Here is a 19,752-nt window from a genome sequence, read left to right on the forward strand (position 1 = left end):
ATGCTACTGATTTCTGGTTCCTGTTTGTCTCGTGTGCAACTTAACTCTCATGTAGCAAGTCAAGTTAATGTCGCGCCCCTTCTACACCCCAAAGAGCTTAGCCAAGGAATCTGCTGTTCTACCTCCTCCCACTTCTTCCCACTAACCACCTCCTTTCTTAGTCGTACTTAATATGTTGCTCATACGCCAATGCGAGAAACCGTTTTACAACGCCAAATGACAAGTGTTTAAATAGTGTTTGTGAGTGTGTGTGTGTGTCTTGCCTTTTTATTTGAAGCATTTTCATCCGGCCAAGCACTTGGCATGGCACCCCACGCTTGCGCGGCTTTCAAATTTAGCGTATTAACTCATTAAATGTTCAAAAGCTCATTGCCTGCGAAATGTGCACACATCTGGTGTGTGTGTGTGTGTGTGTGTGTGTGCCGGTAAGAGTGTTTAGTCGTTCGTTTTGTATGTATGTACGCCAAAGTGGCAGGGGTGAAAGGTTGAGCGACAAGAATGAGGGTGTTAAATATGCATACGTAAATGTAGCCAGTAAGTGTGTGGGACTCACCTTCACACCCACCTCCCACTTGCTTGCAGTGTTGACAGTTCCTTAACATCATAATGCGGCAGAGTATATGGGAGTTCACTCACTTTTCGTTCACACACATTGGCCTGCCGAAAAAAGTATGCTACACTTTTTTTTTGGTTCAATAGAAAACATTTCACAGAAGAGTTCCTCTTTCACAGTTTTCATTTTCACAGAAGAGTTCCTCTATCTCATATAGGTGAAAGAATACATTTTTGATTTTCAGGTATTACTTAATAAATTTGAATGACTTAAGTGCTCATAAAGTTTCGTCTGATAGATTATGATCTCAACTAAAGCAAAGGGTATTAAGTTGCTCGTTAGCTTAATTTAATTTTTACAACCTTACACACTTGAGACTTGGCTATATGTTTTTCATTATTCCCTTTTTTTATGAAATGTCCAAGCCTCTGGCTTTATTATGCAGTTTAAATTAATTTCTGTAATTATCTTAGTGCCGGGAAATGGCAACATTTAAAATTCACATACACACATACACACACCCAGAGACTCAGTCACATAATGTAGTCCAGTGAGCTGGTCCAACCATTTTCACCCCCTTCGGCTCGCCTTACGGCCATGACATTGCATGAGCTTAAATATTTCATATTAAAATCTCTGGCTGGTAAAAATGACAGCTGCGTGTGGGAAAATAATTAAGCAGCAATTATAATGACCAGCCACGGCTGCAGCCATTCCATACGTCCTCTCCTTCACCATTGACCACATTCCACCCACAAGGACACACACACGCACATACCATTCGCACTCTCACATCGAGTCTAGTGCAATGGCAATTGTGGCAAAATGTGTTGTTGCATGCCGCTGCCAGCACAGACACGCTGGCGGCAATAATAAACTCCATTCCTCCTTCTGCATTATGTATACGACGCGTAAGCCACTTTAATTGCATACGAAAAGTTGTAAAGGAAGGTTCAACAAGAAAAACGAATTGCCTTCTAACTTATTTGTGTTCAACAAATTGCGCACTTGATTTGATTTATCATAAAATTGCTGAGGCAATTCAAATATAAATTTGCAATTGAAGAAATTATTAGAAAGTCATAGAAAGTATTTGAATGTTGCTTGTCAACCATGAAAGTCTGATTTAGTTGTTGGACTAGGAAGACTAAAAGCTTGATTGAGATTTAACTTTTTTTTCAGAATAGATTCTTGTAAAAGATTTGACATTATAATTTTCTTTAATAAATGTTTCATTTAGGCAATTTTGTTTGACTGAATCCGACAATTGGTTTTGTTAATAAATACATTATACATATATATATATGAATTAAAATAAATAACTAGTACAAAAAAACTCTTCATGTTTAATGATTTGATTCCTGAAAAATGGATAATGACAAAATGCTCAACGTACACGAGGGCGGGAGGTTCTAAACAAATAGTCTAGACAGTCTATAGAGTCTAGATTTAGTCTCTAATCAGCAGCAGCATCAATTAGAGCAGGCACTTCGGATATATCGACGGCATCGATGGTTTCGTTCGTGGGGGTAGAGCAGCCATCGTCATTAGATCCATCAGATTCCAAGTCATCGGTTGTTGGCACTTTTTCGGCGGTAGTTGTTGTCGTTTGCTGTTGAGCATCCTTAGAGCTGGCGATGTTAATGCCATCTCCAGCCGCGTGCTGTAACTCAGCATTTGACTGTTCTTCCAATTGCTGCTCCTCCACAACTTTATCCTGTTGATTTGGTTCAGTCTCTTGTTCAGGCTCAGTGGGCTCGGCATTGGCAGCGGCGGCATTTGCTTTGGCTTTAGCCTTCGATTTCTTATCCTTTTTCTTCTGGTTTTTCTTATTATTTGTGTTATTTGCCTGCTTATTTTGTTGATGAGAATTTTGTTGTTGCTCCTCACTTGCCACCGATTTGCCCTCACTGGTGGTTAGCAGTTTCATTTGATTCTGCAAATTGGCCAAAGTTTGCTTCAATTCGGCACAATTACGCGTCATTAGTTCCATTTTGGCCTTGTCATTTGTATTGACGGGTGCCACTTTAATCGGCTCCGGTTCTGGTGGCAATTGCGGCATTGCCGGAATCTCAATATTATTGTCTCTTAGGCAAGTGTGTAGCGACGTTCTTTCCAGCTGAAGGGCTCGCAATAGCTTCTGTAATTGCACAACTTGCTTATGGAGGCGATCCGACTGTTGATCCCGCAATTGCTTCTCGGTGACCAATTCAATCACCATGGCATTGGACTTCTCATACTTTTGACGCCAACCCAGGGCCTCTTTTTCGATTTTCTTCGAATTCTTTGACATCTTTTCCAGCTCGACTTTGTAGCTGCCAAAGACTTCATTTGATTTCTGCAACGATTGCTGGAAGTCATCATATTTGGCCGTATAGATATTCAGTTGTTCCTTCAGCTGTTGCTCTCGTTCCGTTAGAGCCTTGATGGCACGTTGGGCTTGCAATAGCTTCTCCAGACCAATTTGATTTTCTCTAAACGAAGAATATTATATAGATATTTTACTTCTTTAGCCAACATCTACTTACTTGGTGAGAATTTCCTTTTCCATGGCTGCCTCCACTTGGGCCTTACTAAGTTTGGCCTGATGCAGCTGAGATTCCAGATGCACTTGCTCATTTAGCTTTTCCAGGTGCTGTTCGCGCGTCTGATATTGTTCGGCCAATAGTTTTAACCTAAAAAATATAAAAGAAACCAAACATATGGTTATAGTTCTCTTATGCGTACGTATATATGTGTGTGTGTGTGTGTGTGAGGCAGCGTGCAGTGTCTATATTTAGGCATCATCTATTGATGGTTCTGCCCCTGCGCCTGCCCCAGCCACAGTCCCATTGTGTTTTTGGTATAATTCTACTTACTTTTTGGTCATTTCGATGTTGTAATCGCGCAATTTGATGTTCTCATCGTTGTTTTTGGCCAGAGATTTTTGCACTTCGTTGAGGGAACTCTGAAATTTCAATTGGCTCTCCTTGCGACGCTCTTCCTCCACCTTGATTTGTAGCATGCCCTCATTCTTCACCGATTTGATGATACGCTGCTGCTCCCGGCACACCTCTTGCAGTTTGTCACGCATCAGGACACTCTTATTGAGTTCCCTCTGCTGGTTCTCCATTTGCCGCTGCATGGCACGGATCTCGGTGGTAAGTCGGTTCACCGTTTTCTCACTCTCCACCGAGCGTTGCAGCAACTGTTTGACTTTCTCCTCATCATTGGGACAGTCATCCAGCGATTTGAGCACCTGTCCAAGAAGGCGGGGTAAAGGATAATTCATGTACATACATATATATGGTTGCTGATTCAACTCACCTGCTCTTCCATTTTCTGGTCTCGCTGCTTCTCCTCACGTGCCACACGCTTATTTTTGCTTAACTTTTCCATAACTAAACAAAGTAAATGTGAATGCTATATATAAACTGCTAGATTCTCGTTTCGAATTTTTACTATATTTGCCGTAGCAGCCTGCTGTATTTCCTACATATAAACAAAGACCCAGTTGGAAATGGGATGCAAAACAAATAAAAATCTTGATCAACACTGGCAGTTGCCATAGAGAAATTCGCGCTAAAGCAAAGTAGCCATCTTCCTCTTGCCCAAGAGAATTTCTGAATTGAAAACATACTAATTTTTAGAGAGAGTAAGGAATTTTTATTAACTGTAATAATTTGCTGTAGGAATTTTAATTATATTTATTGGTGAAATCACAATTTAAAAAAGAACAGGGTGACAGCCCTTAATAACAAGCAATCGATAGTTACAACGGCAAAAATATCGATGATGGCTCATTTTGAGTAAAAAATATTCTCAACCAGTGTTAGAGAATTTTGAAATACTGGGCAGAGAATTACAAACAAATGGCGGGTATAAGTTTAATAGTGCTGTTAAATGTCGTCACTAATATTACAGTTATTTAAATTTTACAAAAAGCATGTGATTTACGTTTCCTTTATTTGCAATTGTAAATACATTTAAAATGAGCGCTTTAGAAGAAGAATACATGAACTATCTGAAAGAGTCGGGTGTCTTGCCACGCCTTTTGGATATACTCAAGCAATTGGTAAATATTTGAAATCATAAAGACATTAGCTCTCTGTACCCCATGTTGCATTTCTTGAAACTGCAGTCAGACAATGATCCCATGCCGGTAGACCCTCTAACTTTCTTGCTAAATAAACTTGGCTGTCCGCTCAAAACGCAGGTGAGAATGCTTTTAACCATCTTTGAAAAACATATGGCTATAACCTTTTTGTATCCATGTATCCCGTTGCAGCCCCAAATGAAGACGCTGGAGCGTAAGGTGTCACGGGCTCTCGATGAGTTGCGCTACCTGCGTCGCTTGCTGATCGACTTGGGTGGTGGCGACCAACTCTACGATAGCGACACCGATGAGGAGGAATTTGTTGGAGCTGTTGAAAGCGCCGAATCTTATGATGGGTATTTTCATGTGCCGCCAACTTTTAGGCACGCTGAAACCATTGTCTTAAATCAGGGCATCGACATGGACAAGCCCTGCTGCAGTAGCTCCTTGATGGGGGAACAGCATTAGTTGCATGCAATATGATTTAAAACATTTCCGGGACAGCACCCATTTCCATTTTTAGTAGTAGTAAGTCGTTTTATTTTTTTTCATTTTGTTTATGAATGCATATTGAACAGTAGCTCAAAGACAACGTTGCGTTTCGCGTTGCATTAGTAGAAAATAATAATAAAGGTAAATATTTTGATGTATTCATTGTTGAACCTATGGGAAATCAATTAGCATATGAATATGTAAGCTTCCTGCTTCATTTCGATGCCAATGTTCGTTCGCGTGTTGCCTGTTTGCATTGCCAGGAACAGAAATTCAATTAACTGCAACATCAGTTTTGGGAAACGAAAACTACGTCTATTTTGCCCCAAGGATGCAAGTGTTGAATTCACAGGCACGGTTAGTAGGCTCTTAAAAATTTATGATCTAGTATTTAAGTCCAAAAAATATCTTTAATATACGAGAAATTGTTTTTCAATCGCTTTGCAAAAACGCCAAAACAAAAAGCCCACTTTAATCTATTTTTATGTTTGTAAAGTATGTAAATATCTGCTTTAAATCATCATACATATGTACATATGTATGTATGTATGTAAAACATATGGCTTACAACAATGAAGGGAAAATATTTGTCATTGTGCGATAAATCCATCTAATCCATCTGGTGTGACTCTCTACAGGAAGGGTCGTTTCGGGGAGGGTATTTGGATAAATAAACTGCACTCGGAGCTTACCATAAATATTTAAAACACAAAAAGGAAAAAACAAGTGAAAAGGATAACATTTATGTATACATAGTATATTCAAGTGTATTGCACAATTGCTAAACAACAAAAATAAAAAAAAAAAAAATAAAATAAAATACTAAGAGGAACTGAAGCTGCAGCAGATGCTTTTAATTGCCAAAGTGGGTTTTCGGTTTGCAGTTCCATTTTTTTCCTCCCTTTTGACGGTTTTAGTTGACGTTGAATAATCGCTGCGGAAATTGTCGTTTAACGGCAAATTGTGGCCACACCAATAAAACAAAAAAGAAGTGGATAAAACGAAAATTGCTGAACGAGACCAATAATTGATTGAAACAAAATAGTTTGGTTTAGCGTAAAAAGTTTTAGTCCCTAGCGATACTGTATTTCCCGGAAAATAACAGTATCTTGATTCGTTTATGGAAATTCAAAAATTATGCCAATTATATTGTGAGGCAAACTTAATTATTGAATTCCTCTTTCTGGGATACAGACACAGACCAAACAGTTAGTATGTCCTTTGAAGAACAAAAAAAGTTACTTAAAGTCAACCAACAACATTCCTTTCGAACAGAGCGACGATTTCCTTTTAGAATATAGAATAGTTCACTATGGAAAATTATTAAAACAACTTGAGTTTTGATGTTCCGAATGTTTTTTTCTTTAATATAAAAGGACTATAAGTATGTCCATTAATATTAATATATTCGATTGTTGACTGGACGAATATTACTCATCTCCATTCCTAACCCTTTGGTGGTGGCCTGGGCTTTGGTGGGGGTCTAGCTCGGGGTTCAGCAGAGCCATGTGACTGGCCCAGAACCATGAGACCGACAATGATAGCAACTAATCCGTATAGGAACTTCATTTTTAGTTAACATTTCAATTCGATGCATGGGTATTTATAGGAAAATGAATGGCTCTTCGTGCAACAGCCACTGGAACTAATTACTAAGGAAATTGCAATTAGAATGTGTTTAAAGTACAACTATGAATTCCAATATATTTATATATTTACATACATAGAATATAACATTATTTTCTTTAAAATACAACTATAAGGAAAATTTGATTCATTAGCTAGTGATTTCAATGAGATCATTTGAGGTGTCCTTTGGTTTCTAAAGTTATGAAGGACAAAGAAGGAAGTCTCAGAATTCAGATAAATGCTATGCTTTTTTATTACTTGTATACAATTTCATAATGAAGGAATGTAGGAGTACATATGTATGTATGTATATGTGTATAATGTAATCTGTGATATTTGATATATAGGAAATAAAGTCAAGCTTAAAAGTATTTAAGGTAAATACAATTTATCAAATGAAATTACGACATTCCTATTGCAATTAGTTTAACCCTTCGTTAGTCCCAACAGATGGATCTAACCACCATCGAAATGGAACGTACCTCGTGGCTAGTGACTTATTTGGCTTATAAATAGTATCTCTACGGATATGTCAAGAATTTCCCAGAATTTATGTATACAATCTATAAAATTGAAAAACCGCCCTTGAAAATATTTTGACTTCTAACTCATTTCAAACTATTTAACTGATCGCAAATAACCTGGTCTCTTGCTTGGTCTATTAATTACAGTATAGAATATTAAATAAAGTAAGTAAGTCGCCAGTATTTTCCAAATTTTGGGGGCTGAGGGGGCTAATTCAAAATAATCCTAATGTCTACAAGATTTTTCTAAACTTATTTAATAGGAAACAAAGTCAAAGTTTTCAAGTTATATATTCTTTAATCCTTATTTCTTTAGTAGTTTTTTAATCATCCAATTAGTAAGTTTAAGATTTAATTGTTCTTTTTTCAGGGTTATGTGAAATGAAAATTCGGTATCAATTACTTTTACCAAAGGGTTAAAATATGTTAATAGGTTAGCGCTATGCATGTGCCTTGAATTTGTAGTATATAGGAAATATTTTTGCTTATATAGATGTATGTGATTATATGAAATAATATGAAAGCATTCCAAGTTCTAGCCTCAAGTAAATAGGAAATAACAGTGTTAATTGCAATTTCTTTGGCCATTAGTTCCAGGGCATCACTTGCCATTAAGTTTTCCTATAAATACTCTTGTATCGCATTCAAATGTTAACTAAAAATGAAGTTCCTATACGGATTAGTTGCTATCATTGTCGGTCTCATGGTTCTGGGCCAGTCACATGGCTCTGCTGAACCCCGAGCTAGACCCCCACCAAAGCCCAGGCCACCACCAAAGGGTTAGGAATGGAGATGAGTAATATTCGTCCAGTCAACAACCAAAAATATTAATATTAATGGACATACTTATAGTCCTTTTTTATTAAAGAAAAGAACATTCGGAACATCAAAACTCAAGTTGTTTGTATACTTTTACATTGGGGGGTCAGAAGGAAAGGGTCCTTAAAAAATGGCAAGTCAATTGATTGAAAAGCACGCTTATGCCATTTTTAGAGGATTTTAGAGGAACTGTGTAAAAAAAAAAGCAACGTTGAGATTAGCATTTACATGTATTCCTTTCTCTGTCGGATCAACAATTAGTTTCATTTCATTCTTCATTGTTCTGTGGTTTATTTAAAGATTCAGTTGGATCAATAGATAGTACAATCATCCGATCTTTATGAAATTTGGCAAAGTCATTAGTAGATGTATTAAACTGACAAATTTACATTAATTCTTATGACCATCGCGTCAAAAAGTAAAGAAGATCTTGAAAAAGTGATCTGATCAGGCGGCATCCGAGATATATAATCCCTACAGTATATAGAAGCTCAAATGCAAAATTTCAGCTCTGTTGCTCTTACGCTAATCCAGACGGACGGAGGTGGTTATTTGAACTCGTCTCGTCAAGCTGATCAAGAATATATAAACTTTATAGAGTCGGAGATGCTTCCTTCTATGCGTTGGAAGGGCATAAAAAAATAGTATATAAATGTCTTATATTTTTGTGAATATTGTATTTAGTTAGGTTTAGTTTATGTATTATGGGAATTCGACGTTGCGTCAATTGGACAACAGTTAATGGTAGGCAAAGTCCATCAACCTCGTGGTGGGGATCGCCTTGGTGATGGGGTTCGTGGTCGCAACCATGGTGGGGTTATCCTTTAGGTCGGTCGTGATGTTTGACCAAATGATTCACCCACAATCGTGAGAGCAACAATGATAACGATTAAGCAGTAATAGAATTGCATCTTAAATAAATTGATCAAAATAATACGCCTATATTTATGGAAAAATATAAAGGTAATGACTAAAGTGCCATTAGTCACACTTACTAGTATACTTATGTGGTCTTTCCTTTTTCACAATTGAAGCGAAAATAATGATACTAACAACCAGTAAGTATAATTAACTTTAAAATTTATTACACCTTTGATTAGGTGAAAAATTCTGCTGACATGGGAGGCCATCTAGATTTAGCTCCACAAATCGACAATTTACAACCGAGATACTGGCGCAACAAAGTGGACGAACTTTTGTCATCAAATCAAAATATTGATCAGGACTGAGGTACTGATAATTATTATAGTAATTCATCTTTATGGATCGGATGTGTGGAAATAAAACTAATTAAAACAAGAAACTCAACGGAATCTGAACTAAAGAATCGTAAAATTGTAAATCCAGCTTATCATTATTTTCCAGGACCTCTTTTAAATGTCTATTTTTATTCCAAGCACCCAAAGGGTGCAAAATGTATGTAAACACTCACGCCAAGAAATTAAATGGAGACAACAAAACGCTTCATTTCCAACTCAACTTTTGCCCTGAAAACGAACACCGATAAATGGCCGATATATATTGGAATATAAAAAATATGGAAAACAAACCGTTTTTTATATTTATTCGGAAAAGAATTGATTTCGAGCCGGCAAAGCAAGTTTATAACAATTGAAAGGTCGCTACATTAACAATTATAAACCCGTCATTATATTTCTTAAATATTTTTGATACATTTTCAAAACTTTTTGCTTTTTGGCATCGTAAGATTAAACTCAATTGATTGATGCTGATTATGCGTTCTGTATTGTTATAAAAACGTGCATTTAATTTTAAGATTAATCCTATAATTGACATATGATTCTAATCAGTAAATTTACATATTTATTGGATATATGATCATTAAGGCTATGATCTTAAATATGGTGGACGTGTTCTGGGTTTGCTTTGTCCGGATATCCCTTGAGGCTGGGCCAGAAGCATGATACCAAAAATGATGACGAATAAACCCGAGAGGAACTTCATTTTTTATTAAATCAAAACAAATCTTACGTATTTATAGGGCAACACAATGCCTGATATGTAGCTGGAACTAATTACTAAGGAAATTCAATTGTAAAGCGTTGTAATTGTAAATAAATTATATTTCCTATATAATGACGAAATAATGACGTGTTTACAATGGATTTGTAGGCTTGTAAATGTTATACATCATTAACAATAACACGTCATTATTTCCTATATATTTTTTGAATTACTTTTGACATTTTCGCCTGAACTTTGGTATTTTTGGCTTCGCCCTGGCTTAAGATCAATTTTAGTTAAAATTGACTTCATTCTTACGTACAAAGAAAAATCCCAAAATATCCACGACTATACCAGATAAGAACTGCATCTGGAACTAATATAAGCGAAAAGCATTTATAGAAAAGACTAACCAAGTATTGACCTAGTCAACAACTCTTTTGAATTTTTTAAATACTTTGCTATATAATAAGTAAAGACTACTAATCTGTTGTCTTGCTTCACATAGGGAAAAACAACTTTTACTTATTAATTTGAATTATCTACAGAAATCGATGGAAAATTTGATTCCTTTCGGAGTACTGGGTGTTCATCTTTGGCTTCTCATGCAGATATAGCACAAAGCCTTTCTTTTCGTCGCTACATTCAGGTCATGGGTTCTTCTCTACTTCCATTTTGATATGTACTTATTAAGTTAGGTATTGGCAAACAATTTTAGCATAAATAAATACACAAATATGTAGAAATATATATTTTTATTTATTCTCTGCGAATATAGGAGATCTTTTTCATTGCAGATTCAGGTAATCGATAAAATTATCCACGCCATTTCCTGGTTGTGGTAAGATCCACTTGTTGGGACTGGCCCACAAACAAAAGACCAACAAGCACGAGTACAAGGCCGCTTAGAAAATGCATCTTAACATAATTGTTTGAAGTGATGCATCAGTATTTATAGGCGAAAGAAGGGTTGAACTAATTGCATAACCTTCTCTTAATTAGGGTAGACCGGGGCTAATGTGTGGGTGTAGCTGAGATCAGACCATTTAAAATTCGAAAATAGTAACTAAAGAAGGTGCTACAAGGTCAAAATTAAAAAACTCAATACACAAAAGTCTCGGTCTGCGTCATTAATAGGGACTGGAGAAGAGAGACGCAAATCAAAACATGATTTTCTTTGCAAATTGATAGTTATTTTAAATCTAATAAATAATCAATTCAAAATTAAATTTATTTAATTTCTTCACATACCACTGTGGGCATCTTCGACTCCATAATGTTTATATATTCTCGAAAGGCTCGACGAGACGAGTTCAAATAGCCATGAATCCGTCTGTCTGGATAAGCGTAAACTCCTCCGAGAGCGTAAGAGCAACAGAGCTGAAACTTTGCATTTGAGCTTCTATATACTGTAGGGATTATATATCGCGGATGTCGCCTGATCAGATCACTTTTTCATAAAGCTCCCATACAAACGGAAAAATCACAACCAGTGACTTTTGTCAATAACTTCGTTATTTTATACGCTTTTATGATTTCATTTTCATGAAAGTTCATATTTGACGGTGTATCTATCTTGTAATGACTGTGCCGAACTCAATCAAGATCGGGTAACTGTATCATATAGTTCATAGGCTATCTGTCGATCTGTCGAAAACAGTGACTTTTATCAAGATCTTTGTTACTTTTTGGCGCGATGGTCATAAGAATTAATGGAAATTTGTCAGTTTAATACATCTTCTAATGACTATGCCAAATATTATGAAGATCGGATGATTGTATTATCTATCCATCCAATTGAATCTTTAAATAAACCACAGAACCGTAAAAAATTAAATGAAACCGATTGTTGATCCGCCAGATAGAAGAATACATGTAATTGCTAATCTCAATGTTGACATTTTTTGAAGATCCTTTCCGTCTGACCTCCCAATGTAAAAATATACAAACAATTTGAGTTGTTATGTTCACAAATGTAATGTTCACAAAAACAACTTACTCCGGTTGAAATCGGTGAACCCTAAAAGCCCGCAAAGCTGTTGTTCGGTATAGAATTATATTATATTTTTTATTATTTTTTTAACCAACTAATATTTAAGTAGGATGTGTGGAAGAAATAAAACTAATTAAAACAAGAAACTCAAAGAAATCTGAAGAAAAGGCCCTTTGTGCAAGGGAGGGTTATTAGATTCTAGATACAAGTTTTCAAAAGGTTTCTTTTGTAGATACAAAGAATAAAAAAGCGTTAAAATTTATTAAATTTTAATTGAAAAATTATTATAATCAATAAGTTTACATCTTTGTATGTCTGTACATATGTAACTATTGTTCAATTTTAACCCCCCCTTGGTGGAGATATTGTAGGACGTGTAGGTTTGCGCTGTCCGGCAATCTCCTGGGGCTGCGCCAGAAGCATGAGACCAGCAATGATAGCGACTGAACCAGAGAAGAACTTCATTTTTAATTAACCAAGCAAATCAATAACGTAAGTATTTATAGGGAAGCTGAATGCCTGATATGTGGCTGGAACTAATTGCTAAAGAAATGCAAATATAGCTATACAAAATTGGTTTTTTATGTCATATTATTTGAAACATGCTCTGAAGGCTCGATGTCAATTCTTTTAGAGCTGAACACTGATTAGTCCCTAGTAAATGTCTATATAAATAAGCTCAGTAGATAAGACGGAATATGACAAAAAAAAAAAAATTCCTAGTATACTTAACGATTTAAATACATATAGAATTTTAAGGAAGGACCCAACCATTTCAGACCAAATTACAGATTACAGACCAAAAATAACGGATTGGTGGAAGAATTCAACAAGAATGAACTTATTTCAACGACCGAACGGAATATGGTAATACCAAACACATAAATTGCACTAAGAATAAACGCATTGCCTTAAATCCATAACGAGGGGACACCTTTTGAGACCAATCTGCTCATCAATTGGTTCTCCATCCTATGGTCCGTCCAAATAGATAGTCAACATATTAAAAAATATAACAGTAGACTCTGCATATAACGTAAAGAACGCCTCAGAATTTAAGACAAGGATTAATGACACATACATTTACGACGATAAAAGATTGATATCATTTGACGTAGTCTCACTCACTACCAATAGAATTTGGACATAATTAGACAATAATTAGACAATACTGGACATAAATAAAAGAGCACACTAACATTCCAAAATCAACTTTCATGGTATTATTACGACGTTTTTGCATTCAAGAGAAAAGGGTATTTTTATATATAAAGACAATATATACATACAATTTAAAGGAACCCATATGGGATTCCCAGCCTCAACCATAATAGCCGACATAATTAAGGAAGAACTCCTACACAAAATGACGAAATAGTACTATACTATCTGAATTATACTAATAATGACTAAAAATGTATCTTTTTGCCAAACTAGCATATGTATCTTGATTCATCAAAACGCAGATACTAAATCTACAATTCTGTTGTTCTCGAGTTCGAACCTCGATGTAGGTGGAGTTTCCCCCCATCAAAACACAGACCAGGAAACGAGCTAGAATTAAAATGGTACAAAAAATCAAAAGCTTGAGGACGAATCATCAACTTCAACTCCAAGCATTCTAGGTCGATGATATTGAATACATCAAGAGGTTTTATACAACGGATGCTCTACATATCGATCCCGATTTTTCATGAAGAAATCAAAGAGGAACTAAGACAAGTTTTAATAGATAATGACTTTCAAAACCACAGCATAAAAACATTAGTAAACACTCACGCCAAGAAATCAAATTGAGAACCTACAACAAAATATCTCATAGGTCCTACAACTTTTGATCTGAAGACGAACTCCGATGAGTGGCCGAAATATATTGAAATATAAAATATTTATATATATATTTATTAGGAAAAGTATTAATTTCGAGCCGGCAAAGCATGTTTATAACAATTTAAAGGTCATTAACAATTATATAACCGACATTACACGTGGACGTGTTGTGGGTTTGCGTTTGAAGGATATACTATTTCCGGCCAGAAGCATGATACCAAAAGTGATGACGACTAAACCCGAGAGGAACTTCATTTTTAATTAAATCAAAACAAATCTTACGTATTTATAGGGCAACTCAATGCCTCATATGTAGCTGGAACTAATTACTAAGGAAATTCAATTGTAAAGCGTTGTAATTGTAAATAATTATATTTCCTATATAATGACGAAATAATGACGTGTTTACAATCGATTTGTAGGCTTGTAAATGTTAAACATCATTAACAATCCCACGTCATTATTTCCTATATATTTTTTGAATTACTTTTGACATATTTGCCTGAACTTTGGTATTTTTGGCTTCGCCCTGGTTTAAGATTAATTTTAGTTTAATTTGACTTCATTCTTTTTAAGCTGAAATTAAAAAAAGTGAAACAAAATAAAAATATACAAATCTACATTATATTTTTATTTTGCGTCTGATAAGATTTACATATCGAACTCGATTTTTCATGAAGAAACCAAAGACGAGTTGTAATAGATAATGACTTTCCAAACCAAACCATAAAAACATTAGTAAACTTCTCTACTTCCATTTTGCAAACAATTTTATCAGAAATAAATACACAAATATGTAGAAATATATATTTTTATTTATTCTCTGCGAATATAGGAGATCTTTTTCATTGCAGATTGAGGTAATCGATAAAATTATCCACGCCATTTCCTGGTTGTAGTAAGATCCACTTGTTGGGACTGGCCCACAAACATGAGACCTACAAGCACGAGTACAAGGCCGCTTATAAAATGCATCTTAACATAATTGTTTGAAGTGATGCAACAGTATTTATAGGCGAAAGAAGGGTTGAACTAATTGCATAACCTTCTCTTAATTAGGGTAGACCGGGGCTAATGTGTGGGTGTAGCTGAGATCAGACCATTTAAAAATTCGAAGATAATAACTAAAGAAAGTGCTAGAAGGTCAAAATTCAAAAACTCAGCTTTTAGTAAGTTGTTTTTTAGTTTTCTTTAAATATTGGCCAAACTTTTGTTGAATTCTATCAGTTTTTTCCTGTTTTTTCCTCTAAAGCATTGTTCTTTATTTGATGGCAACAGCTCAAGTCAAGTCTTGAAGTCTTATTCTCCCATTCCATCAAATTCAACAAGTTTTTGAGACTCTTAGAGTGCACAAACTGGACAAAGTAGTTTACCGCCTTTATATATTTATCATAGAGATCATAGAGATATGAAAATTGTTGAAATAGATTATTAACAAATTACTCCAATTATAAAAATTAGTGCCATTAATTGACCATTAATTTGCCCAGCCAATTCCCCTACGGCAAATTTGTGATACATAAGTTAGTCATACATTTTTCGATCTATCTTGGCCAATTATGATGAAGAATACACCAAAAAATGTTTTTACAAACAACAAGATTGAAAAATTTTAGATATGTACACGTATATTTTATTTTTCCTTTATTTGTTTATTTTTTTCCGCCTCGTGGTGGAGGGGGTTTCGGGGGAAATCTTGGAGGCGGTCTGGGATGATATCGCCCATCGGACTGGCCTACAAATAAAAGACCCAGAATAGCCACGACTACAACGGATAAGAACTGCATCTTGAACTAACTTGTAGAAGTATTATAATAATATTTATAAGAAAAAAAGATGTGGATTCGAAGGGTTGAACTAAACGCAAAAGAATATTTCATTAGTCTCACTTATGCAATTAAATGAATTTTAGTTGCTAATGTATATAACAGGACATTATTTCCTATGTACAAGTTAGCACATTAGTTTTTCCACAATACGTTGGCTCTTACAGAGCAAGTAGAATCATGCCCTGCTCCCCGATGCAGCGTGGTATACCCGCCCTCATTAAAAGTCACGTTGAGACATCTCATGTTTTGCAACTTTATTTAGCTGCATTTTGTTCGGCAATTATGGTTTTAGAGAAATAAGCAATATATCGTAAGATAGGAGTATCTTTGCTTAAGCCGACTTAAGGCTTTCATGATATTTACTTCTACATCAGAATTCAAAATGGTAGATAAAGAATTAGAACGATCTTGAGATCGGCACATACAAATTAGGAAACAACAGTAGAAAAACTTCATGCAACCGTCATGTGTTTTATTTGTAAATGTTTTTCGTTTGATAAACTACAAACATAAATTTATTGCTAGTGGAATAAATGTGCAGGTCAACCTGCGGGCCTACTTCGGGTTGGATACCAAGTAATTGGTTGCGTTACTGGAACGTCTCGTTGACCAAGTGCATGGCCCACAATCTGAAGACCAACTATGGCCATGATTATAGCTGATAAGAACTTCATCTTGAACTAACTTGTAGAAGCATTACAGTGATATTTATAACAAAATAAAAGTTTTCAGTAGAGGGTAGAACTAAAGGCAAAAGCAATTCGCATTAGTCTCACTTATGCAATTAAAGAAAATTTAGTTATTTCCTATATATGTTGGCTAAAAGTCTGTCTAATCCGCATTTGCTGCAAAGGCTTTTCCTTTGCCCATTTTAGCGACTAATTTTGAACCCACTAAAGCAACTTTAGCAAATAATATTATAATTATAATTGAATATTTAAGGCCCTTGAGGTCAAATTTGCAGTCAAAAAATATGTAAAGGTTTTCATTTACACGATGCAGTGATACATTTTTTATGCAATTCAAAAGTAAAAGAGAAAAATATGAAAGAAAATAATATGTATAGTTAAAAACTTTTGCTTTTTTTTAGACGGGGTTGGGCGCTGGTATTTTGCGTTTTAAACCAATATTTGGATGGGGGTCCAACATCCCGCTGTCCAAGTGAATTGCCCACAATCTGAAGACCGACTATGACCAGAATTATGGCTGATAAGAACTGCATCTCGTACTAACTTATTAAAGAAATACAATTTTATATATATTTATAGGAAAACAAAGTTTTTTTTCCGATAAGTTGAACTAATTTCAAAGTTATTTTCTTATTACATTAGTCATGTTTACTTCATTATTATTTAAAACACACGTTTAAATTTAAACTAACTTTTGATAGAAAATATATATGTACATATATGTTGTAAGGCTTCTATCAAAATGAATCAAGGCAACAAAAAAGGGGAATAAAAATGAATGGAAATGGATGCAAAAGCTTTAGTCCAATTCCATGTCGAATAAATTTTAATTTACTGCTCTTTTGTGACCGCAGGTTGTGCCAACATGTGAGAGCCAAACGAAACTTTTGGCTTTTTCTATTTTCCTGTGCCACAATGGTATGTCCTTTCAAACGGTATTATAGAATTTTTAAATTGTTTGCTCATATAGCTTGATCTATAAACATATTTCAAGAATATGTTAAAAAAGGCATAGGAAGAAATTATTGGATTTCGCAATTTTAAGATTTTTGCTTAAAATCACAATTAATTATCATAATTTATTTGTAATCATTTGCAAGGGTATTTTATCTTCGGTATGTTTGTCCTGCATTCTTTTTCATTTTTTTCTCTTTCGGGTAACTTGTTTGGTCTGAATGATATATCCGGTTTGTCGGCCATCCTACACGAGAATTTTAAAGCCCAGTTTGGCCATTAGTTTTAATGACCGCAGAAAGGCAGAAAGCAAATAAACCGTAAAGGGTGTAGGAAACAAACACAAGCAGAGCGAAAAAAATGCAAATAAAAATACCGTCAGCTAATTGAAGTTTGGCTAGCTTCAGAGTTTCGTTTATGGTGGTGGAATTGGGCAAAGAAATGTGCAAAACTATACAAAAAGCAAAACTCTATTTGCCTAATGAGGCAGAGTTTCGGCCAGCCGTAAAAACGTGACCGGCTTAAATATTGTCAAAAATTTATTTGCTCAAAACAGCGACAACAACAACAACAATTTAAAAGCAATTAAATATGCAAATTCGTAGCGTTAATGAGGCGGAAAGAAAATAGCGTAAAATCGCATAATTTTCTTTATTTCTTAAGGGAGGGCGGCGCGGCAGGTTGAGCAGGGTAATCATTGTTCGTTTTTTGGCAAATTGTAGACACAATGCTCTTGCAAAATTTGACCCAAATACATCAATGTCTATGAAATGTTTTACCAAATGGCTCACACACACGAAGATAAAGACATTCTATCATCGCCATTCATTTTTCATCCGAAAGAAGGGTTAAACAATTTTTATGTGTCAACAAGAATAATTTCTGTCACTAACAAAAACGACTAGAAAACTCAAACTTGACAAAAACTTGGCAAAAATAATAGAGGCAACGACAAGGAACAGAGCCGACAGAGGGACACAAACAAAAGGCATGCAGCATATTAATAATGAAAGTGAGAGAAAGTAGCAGAAAGAAATGCTTCTTTGGATTGAAAAGGAGACAAGACAAAAAGAGGTCAACAAAAGGGTCACAAACACGTTCACATTATCTAAAGTGAAGGTATCTTATACCTATAGCAGCTTGGAAATTAATACCACATACTGCAATTTCTTTTAACACATAACTAGAGTGTTCCTTGTCCCCTTCCAATGTGATTTTTAAGCAACCGTTTTGGCTGAGATGTCGTAATTCATTACATTTCAACAAAATACAGAGAACTTAACTTTATTGCGATGCACTCACGTACAGATATGACATAGAAGGATGCACTTAGAACAGCTTAGGTTTCTATTTTGGCTTTAAATAAAGTCAGATCACATTTCATTTTAATATAATAAACTTTACATTTACTTACAAGTCCTGAAAGTAAAACAACAAACAGGGTTTTTATGTTTAGTGTAGTATACTATCTAAGTAATTCTAGTCTAAGTAATTTCTATCCATATAGAGAACAAATTGAACTCTTACAATATCTATGGCAGACATTTTAAAAACTTAACCAAAGGAACAGTAAATTAGGAAACCATTGCTGCTGATGAATGACTTAATCATGCATAAAAATGAAAAACAAAATGCCCCACACAAATCAACAAGCAGCAGGCAGGCAGGAGTAAACAGCCCCACAAAAGCGTCGTCTGTCACAGAGGTTTAACTGCCAGACTGTGCTAGAGCTCAAAATTAATGGAGCAAATCGCAAAACAAAAAAAAAAAAAAATACACAGTAGCAACATATATACAGATCAAAAAAAAAAAGAAAAAACAGAGAAGAGGCCGCTTTAATAATGGCAAGATTTGTGTGGGCTGCATACCAAATTAGTTGTTGACATAGTTTCACTCCTTAAAGTTGCCTAGGCCATGGTCAGAGCTCATTAATTTCTTAATGTGCTGGTACTTACTCCCTCTCCCTCTCTTTTTCCTCTTTTCAATGTGTCATCCCTTTTGTTGCTACTGCTGTTGTAATTAAAGTCAAGCGAAAATTGCAAAAATATAAACTTCCTTCCAGCACCAAGCCAGACAAGCGTTATTTCGAACTTAACTACTATACTAAAATCAAAGATACTCTATAAATAATTCTTCCATATCGAATTTCAAATCGTTTTCGTAAAAAACTCCAACATTAAGAAAATATTAGGGACATAGAAAACAGAATGCCAGGCATTTTCTTTATTTATTGAGAGTAGATCTATAATAAAGCCAAGAAATAACATTCTTCTGTTCCATTCACGACCCAGTGACATTGAACTATTTCTTACTTATGTAGGGTATAAAACAAACACTAAAAAAAAAGCTATGTACACATTTTTAAAACTTCATTTTCAGCTTTGTGTACACTTTGTGGGT

The 19,752-nt window shown here is 35.1% G+C and overlaps 2 protein-coding genes and 2 long non-coding RNA genes across 4 annotated transcripts; 2 read left to right on the forward strand and 2 right to left on the reverse strand.

Moving 5' to 3' along the window:
- Window positions 1-1,754: 1,754 nt before the first annotated feature.
- On the reverse strand, window positions 1,755-4,035 carry LOC6650211 (alpha-taxilin). The gene is made up of 4 exons (XM_002073926.4): window positions 3,860-4,035; window positions 3,412-3,791; window positions 3,082-3,228; window positions 1,755-3,027 (listed from the first exon to the last, which is right to left on the reverse strand). The coding sequence occupies exons 1-4, from the start codon at window positions 3,929-3,931 to the stop codon at window positions 2,010-2,012; spliced, it is 1,617 nt and encodes a 538-aa protein (XP_002073962.1). The 5' UTR covers window positions 3,932-4,035; the 3' UTR covers window positions 1,755-2,009.
- A 379-nt stretch (window positions 4,036-4,414) lies between these two features.
- On the forward strand, window positions 4,415-5,278 carry LOC6650212. Its single transcript, XM_002073927.3, has 3 exons — window positions 4,415-4,607; window positions 4,674-4,748; window positions 4,821-5,278. Exons 1-3 carry the CDS (start codon window positions 4,524-4,526, stop codon window positions 5,094-5,096), a joined length of 435 nt encoding a protein of 144 aa, XP_002073963.1. The 5' UTR covers window positions 4,415-4,523; the 3' UTR covers window positions 5,097-5,278.
- Window positions 5,279-8,749: 3,471 nt separating this feature from the next.
- Window positions 8,750-9,340, reverse strand: LOC124459764. Its single transcript, XR_006953781.1, has 2 exons — window positions 9,088-9,340; window positions 8,750-9,003 (listed from the first exon to the last, which is right to left on the reverse strand). It is a non-coding gene; the product is annotated as an uncharacterized LOC124459764 (long non-coding RNA).
- A 6,864-nt stretch (window positions 9,341-16,204) lies between these two features.
- LOC124459765 lies at window positions 16,205-17,228 on the forward strand. Its single transcript, XR_006953782.1, has 2 exons — window positions 16,205-16,737; window positions 16,800-17,228. It is a non-coding gene; the product is annotated as an uncharacterized LOC124459765 (long non-coding RNA).
- The last annotated feature ends 2,524 nt before the right edge of the window (window positions 17,229-19,752 follow it).

This window comes from Drosophila willistoni, chromosome 3R (genome assembly GCF_018902025.1).
Source record: "Drosophila willistoni isolate 14030-0811.24 chromosome 3R, UCI_dwil_1.1, whole genome shotgun sequence".
Taxonomy (NCBI): domain Eukaryota; kingdom Metazoa; phylum Arthropoda; class Insecta; order Diptera; family Drosophilidae; genus Drosophila; species Drosophila willistoni.